Raw genomic sequence first — 7,233 nt, forward strand, 5'->3', positions numbered from 1 at the left:
GATTGAGTTTAGAAGAGTGAGGACCTCAAAACAATGATTGATATTTTAGTTTTAATAACTCTTTTGTGTTTTCAATTTATACCAAACTCTGCTTCCTACAGAAGGTAGATATTGAACACTTATCATAAAATTATTAGGTTTTACATCGTAAAAATCAGTCATTTTATCCACTTCAAATTTGATGTATTAATCAATTTTTCTTCAGAATAATGTCGGTTTAAGTAATTTTCGACTAAAACTATCAGAGAGTCATTAAAAATGTTTTTATTTTTTCATTTTTTCATTTTCATAATCATAAAATAAGGTTCACAGAAACCAGTTGTATTTTTTTTACTTGATGCTTTTGAAAACAAAATTTCATCGTGGTATTCCATAATTTGAGAAAAAGTTAAATTCTGATTAAAAATAGCATAGTCTAAACAAGTTGTCTATTCCAAGGGAACATGAGTGTAGGTGGGACACGGAATGCCCTCCAGTATTACGGTAAGAAAAAGTATTTATGAAAAATATAAAAATTAAACAGCATTAAGCATGTGAAAAAATCAGTGTAGCCGTTACAACCTTTCTGAAATACAGGGTGACCCATAGAGAATGAGATTTCAGATAAGGGTTTCCATTGGTTTTCGGATCAATTGGGTTCCTGCAGGGTTTCCAGAGCTGTTCAGAAAAAAAAATTTTAAACTCTCGAAAATGAAGGAAGGAACATTTCTCCCCCGCCTCACTCTAGTTTTAGTAGAAGTAAATATTTCCATTTAATGCTTAGCGCTGATTTAAGGATTTATCTCTAATTGGATAATGAGATAGATAGAAAGATAGATGTTACCGCCATACTATTTCTATTGGTTCAAAATAGACACCAAACACATGACTTAACCCTGATTGGATCAGGCGCTAATGGACTCGGCATACAAGAGTAATGCTACACAAAGCTAGATGTAACATGATGCTTCACAAAGCTAGGTGGAACATGATGCTACACAAAGCTAGATGATGAAAAAACATGATGAAAAAACATGTTTACAGGTCGATTATTCTATATGGAATTGATCCGAAATAATCGTCCAATAAAATGTTCAGCATTTCCCACCTTATAGCACTAATGTTTATTCTTAACAGCTTCAGGAAAAGTTCCGTGGGACCTTTTCGGATTCAAATTAGTAAAAAAAAAAATGAGAACTCTACTTCAGAGACGACTGTACGAAGTTTATTACAAAGTTTTTTTAGCTTGTACTCATGGCTCCATGTAGTTTAAAATTTGTTTCTTTGCTAGATTATTTAATACATCCAAAAAATAATTTATTGAACACAGTAGAAGACTGAATTCAACCTTCATATCATCACATTTTATGAGTTTTAGGTTGTCATCATCCAAATTTTCAGATTATTTCTTCCGTTTTTGCTGAATACAGTTATACCCAGAAAAATTCGGACTAAAAAGACGACTTTTAGACTAAACTTGTTTACTTTAAATAGTCCAATGAACATTGGACATCGCTATTTTGTAGTGTGCAAAACCCTTTTTTGTTAAAAAGTGATTTAAATAGTGTCCAGTAAAACTAAATAAAATGCATCTAAGTATTGCTATAAAGTCGTATTCCTATTTCAAAGTTTTCTGGTTATCTCTGTATGATCTGTTTAAAGCTTTGATTCACTTACAATATCACATATATATGAGTTTTAGTATAAATTTGACACTAATATTAGTCGCGATCAACTTCTAATTTTTTTTGCTTTAACATATACCCCTTTCATTTTACCTTTACAATCCTTTTAAAGTTTCATCCTTTGAAGGTAACCCTGCACATACAGAAGCTCCCATTAAAAAAAAACTTTAAATCATATAATACTGCAGAAATATTGAATAACAGAGCAGCTAGATATAATCAAATTCAGGGATCTCAACATGTGTGCTAGAATAAACAGCAAAACTGTTGCAGTTGGTAAAAAGATTCCACCATGTGAAGCAAATAGAATAAATCTGGGTGGAAAGTAAGTTGTTAAATATTTTATTGCATTAAATCTATTGTCAATGTATGTGTTTTCTTCATTTTTTCACTGCATCTAAATAATCAAAACTAAAACGAACTGTAATTTCAAGTGACCCTCCGTGCAAAGATCTTTGTCTGATTAAGTATGAACTAGATATCAATTTTGATAACTTAAAAAACTGGTTATTATCATTTCTGGGTTCTCTACAAAAGTGACTTGCGCATTTCTACACTGCATTAAAACATATACAAATCATCAGAATTAAATACTTTTTAAGTTAGAAAAACGAACTTAACCTTGCATGAAGGGTGACATGAAATTAGGCTTACAGTCCCTTTAAAGGAATTAAGATTAAAACTATTACTTTTAAAACATTTATCTTAGTCTGCGCAATGATGTTGAAGATATGAAACTGAATTTTAGCCACAAATTCGAAGATTAGAATACGTATATCACTGAATCATGATGTGTGCATCCTTGATATCTTAAAGTGAAACTATTTCATCTTAAAGATAATTTATCTAGGAATGCATAGTAAGACATCCTTTTTTATCAAGAACAGTTTTTTTAAATTCCAAAATTATATGTTGAGATTTTATTAACTTTTTAAACAGAAAATGGTCAGAAAAATACAGGGTGTCCCACGAAACATGACAGTTTGTAAATAGTTTTGATTGTCTTCTTCCATATACTGTATTAGATGTTAAACACTTTTTGCAGTTTTTTTAGTTTTAAAACAAATTTTACTCTAATACATTTTATTGAAATTCATGAAATCTTTTTTAATTACTCTCCTTGGTATCAAACAACTTAACAAACTATGGAAGAAGACATTCTAAACTATTCACCAACTGTCATGTTTCGTAGGACACCCTGTATTTAAAAACGTATTCAATTCTTTTATTCAGGTGTTTGACTAAACAAGATGGACTGTGTGCAATGAGAAGTAAGTCTAATGTTTTTCAATGGTCAAAATATTACAGTGAAAACTCTGAAATAGGAAGACGACTTTTAAACTCGTTTTAACTTTAAGTGGTGCAAAAGCACATTGGAGGCATAGCAATTGTGCAATGTAAACAGACCCATTTCACTTGAACAGTGATTTAATAATTGTGTCTAGTAATACAACTATTAGCTTTCTAACAGCGTCAAGTACACTTATTGCTATAATGTCGTTAAGCTTTCCTATTTTTAGAGTTTTATAAGTTTGATTAAGAAGACTACAGTTAAACCATAAATGAGCTATACATTGAAAGACTTTATCGAAGACTACTGTACGGAAATCGTATTTATAGGTTCCCCTGCAGTGGTGAACGTTTTTATTTCGTAGCACCTACGAAACGTTTCCTTATTGAATATTTCCTCACATATCGTTTCCTACACAAAACGTTTCCTGCCACCAAGCGTTTCCTGCTACAAAACGTTCCCTGCCACCAAGCGTTTCAGCTGCTACAAAACGTTTCCTGCCACCAAGCGTTTCCTGCTACAAAATGTTTCCTGCCTCCAAGCGTTTCCTGCTACAAAATGTTTCCTGCTACAAAATGTTTCCAGCCACCAAGCGTTTCCTGCTACAAAATGTTTCCTGCCACCAAGCGTTTCCTGCTACAAAACACTTCCTGTCTCCAAACGTTTCCTGCTACAAAACGTTTTGTGAAGAAACAATCAGTTAGGAAAAGTTGTGGCAGGAAACATTTGGTGAGGAAACATTCAGTTAGGAAACGTTATGTAAGTTAGCGTTTCACACATGGGTATCCAGCGAATTTAAAAATTGTTCCGAGAAAATTTCGCATTTTTTCGCGATACATTTCGTTCGCCGGAAAACCTAGTGTGCTTCTTTATTTCTTGGTAAAATCCTTAAATATGCCATGGAAAAATATATTTAAGGGAGAAAATAAAATAAAATCTTCAAGTTATTCTATTTAGAGAGTTTCAGGTCGTCATTTAAGTCTCATGCTTAAGAAGACTATTATAAAAGTTTAATTATATAACTCCCACTGAAAACCATATATTTGATTTCACTCACCCAGGAGAGGGAGGCTCAATTGTTTATACGACTCTAACATTGTTATATTTTAGACTTTTTTACGAGAAGTTGGAAGAACTGCAGTGTTCGACGTTGTGCGCAATGCTACACCCACAGCGACTGCGCAATCAAATGCGAAAGATGCCGCAAAAATCGGTGTGATTATGTCTGCAAAGAAACCCCGGGATTACACTTCACGGCATTTAACGAGATCACCATTGATGGTCAAAAAATAAACGTTAGTGAATCAATCAGTCAACACTTCAAGTAACCGGTGATATTGAGATCATCAGAACTTTGGAATAGTGGTAGTCACAAGAATTTCATATATTTTACTTAATTACACTTAAAATGGCCTGAACATCGTCTTTCTATTCCACAGTTTTTTAGGCTTCACTAATCACTGCTATTTAATTGTGTTAGTTCAAATTTGTTTATCAAATAAGAATGTATTGTAAACTCAAGGAAAGTCAAATGTCTTAATATTTTTTTAATGTTTAATATTCGTCCCTGAATGAGTATTCACAAAAAATGAAATGGCCGATAATAGATTTTAATTTGAAATCATTAAGTACCAACCTGTTTATCATGTTTCTATAATGACAAAATGATTAAAACATTCTTTGAACCAGTGAAATATAATAGTAAAATTCTTTAATCGAAATGCACCTAGCATTAAGATATATTTTTTTAAATGTGCTCTGTGCTTTTAGGCAAAAAAGCTCATTTAAAATATGTACAAACTACGAACTCCTAAGGTGGTTTATGGTCACATGGTGCCTTTTAAAATCAAGAAATCACAGGATTTTCCCGTATAAGATTCCCGGGAATTTCAGCGGAGTCCTGGTATAGATTCCTTGGAATTTCCGTGAATTTTCCGCAAAATTGTTACTAAGCAAGGAAACGTAATTAACTGTTGAACATGAATTGGTAAGATATATGCTTTTTAATAAATTTTTTATGTTTACTTGGAGAGACATAAAGCGTCCCAGAGAGAGTTTAAAAAAATGTTTTTGTGATTGCACATGGAGTTGTTTATTAAATAAAAAGTTTCTAAAACTTGGCGAAAAAAACCTACTGCGATCAACTGGTTTATCTGGGGCCTGGGAACCACCTATTCTAAGTTACCCATGAGGCAATTGTGATCGAGTAGGGGTAGGCAATAGCCACATTCGTTTTGCAGAAACTTTTAATGTCTTTAGGTAAAATATTAACTGTTGAACATGAGGTAAAATATTAACTGTTGAACATGAGGTAAAATATATGCTTTTTTAGAAATTTTTCATGTTTACTTGGAGAGACAGAAAGCGTCCGAGAGAGAGAGAATGAAATTTTTTTTTTGTTAGTGCCCATGGAGTTGTTCATGAAATAAAAAGTTTCTAAAACTTAGCGAAAAAAACCTACTACGATCAACTGGTTTATCTGGGGCCGGGGAACCACCTATTCTAAGTTACCCATGAGGCAATTGTGATAGAGTAGGGGTAGGCAATAGCCACATTCGTTTTGCAGAAACTTTTAATGTCTTTAGACTTTTAAAAGATTTACAACAATATGAGAAGGTTCCCACATTTAAAACTTTATTCTGTAGACGTTTTTGCCTTATATTTTCACCTAGGATAACAAATTTGCGTGTTTGATAAAAGCAAACTTCTACAGAATACAATTTTGAATCGTTAGAGTCTTCTCATATTGTCGTAAAACCTTTTCAAACGAATATAGCTATTGCCCATCGATAAATGTGACATTTTTTTACATTTCTTTAGTGTTATAATTTGGATGTTTCAACAACATAAATAATTTTACTAGAAACTAATCTTATCAGTATCACGTAATTCAGTTAAATGGGTCTGTTTACACAATAGGTGTATTTTATATTCATTTGACTATATTTAAAGTCATAAATAGTCTAAAAGTCGTCTTCCTCTTTCAGAGTATTCTGAAGTTTTGATTGCAAATATTTTACCGCTTAGCTTTACAAAATTACCAATATGCGTACTTAGCATAATACAGACAAAACATGAATATTTAGACTGGAAACAATTATCATGGATGAGTGGCGCACAGTAAGTAAAGAGGAACACCTGCGCCCATCTTTAGGCTCTTCATGTCGGTTCCGCTTCGCGCGTACATGCACAAAGAATATGCGCAGTAAGAGCAGTAAACACTTCTCAGTGAGGAGTAAACACGTTGGTTAGTATGACGGCGTTTATTTCTCTTCTGAGTTGTTTAATCCTGGCGGGATATTCGTCTGCATTTTTTATAAGGTATTTTTTTGTTCACCAGCTACCCCCCCTTTTTAAAGCCACAGAGCGTCCCATGTCATAATAAGATAAGATAAGATATAGTTTATTGATAAAAATACACATACAAGTTATAATGTTACAGGCAAGAAATCTACAACTATTTTTATGTTGTTTACTATATTTATGTAATTATAGCAATTAGGTGGAGATTAACTATTTGCTGTTATGTTTATCTCCAAGCTTTAACGCCAAAATATGGTGAATAGTTTAGAAAGCTTTCCGTCCGCAATGTTTCCTAAACTGCGTGAAATGAAATTGAATTTGACCTTAAAGAAACTAAATCTGCAAAAATATTTAAACAAAGAGTAATCAATATTTATCTTGTGAATTATGAGAGGTTTAAATGAAAAAACCTAGCTGTATATTGTGTGAATAATTAAAAAAAAAACATCTAAAATAACTGAAACTTTATTAGCTTATTTCTGTTTATGTAACTACCATCATTAACACCCTGTATTTTAATTTACATAAAAATCCCTCTGATCTCACCCTGCCACAGATCACCTGTCAATCTCCTTCCTTCCAATCAACTCCTTTCCTATCCAAAACATATCTTGATATGTGTAACCAATTATATTCAGTATCGTTTATTAACTTCGGGCCAACCACTCAAAGCAACCAACCCTGGTTAGGCGGGTCCAAACTGCATAGTAAATTGTGATTGCTTATTTGTAATATCTCATGCTTTGTAGGTGAATAAAAATATGAATGAATGAATGATAAGTTGTTTGATACCAAAGATGATAAGAAATACTAAATGGCAGTAATATTATAGTAAAATTGATTTAAAACAAATATATATTTGTTTAACGAAATAAACTGCAAAAAGTCTTAAATAACTACTATAGTATCATGGAAACTATTCACCAACTGTCATGTTTCGTGGGACACCCTGTAAGATCTATATTACAAATGATA

At 32.4% G+C, this 7,233-nt stretch overlaps 1 protein-coding gene across 1 annotated transcript; it reads left to right on the forward strand.

Annotated features, from left to right (window-relative positions):
- LOC111714850 (uncharacterized) lies at positions 1-4,979 on the forward strand. Its single transcript, XM_023490060.1, has 5 exons — positions 1-104; positions 439-483; positions 1,894-1,989; positions 2,898-2,935; positions 4,066-4,979. Exons 1-5 carry the CDS (start codon positions 34-36, stop codon positions 4,281-4,283), a joined length of 468 nt encoding a protein of 155 aa, XP_023345828.1. The 5' UTR covers positions 1-33; the 3' UTR covers positions 4,284-4,979.
- Positions 4,980-7,233: the final 2,254 nt, after the last annotated feature.

The sequence above is a fragment of the Eurytemora carolleeae genome, unplaced genomic scaffold (genome assembly GCF_000591075.1).
Source record: "Eurytemora carolleeae unplaced genomic scaffold, Eaff_2.0 scaffold1660, whole genome shotgun sequence".
In the NCBI taxonomy this organism is placed as follows: domain Eukaryota; kingdom Metazoa; phylum Arthropoda; class Copepoda; order Calanoida; family Temoridae; genus Eurytemora; species Eurytemora carolleeae.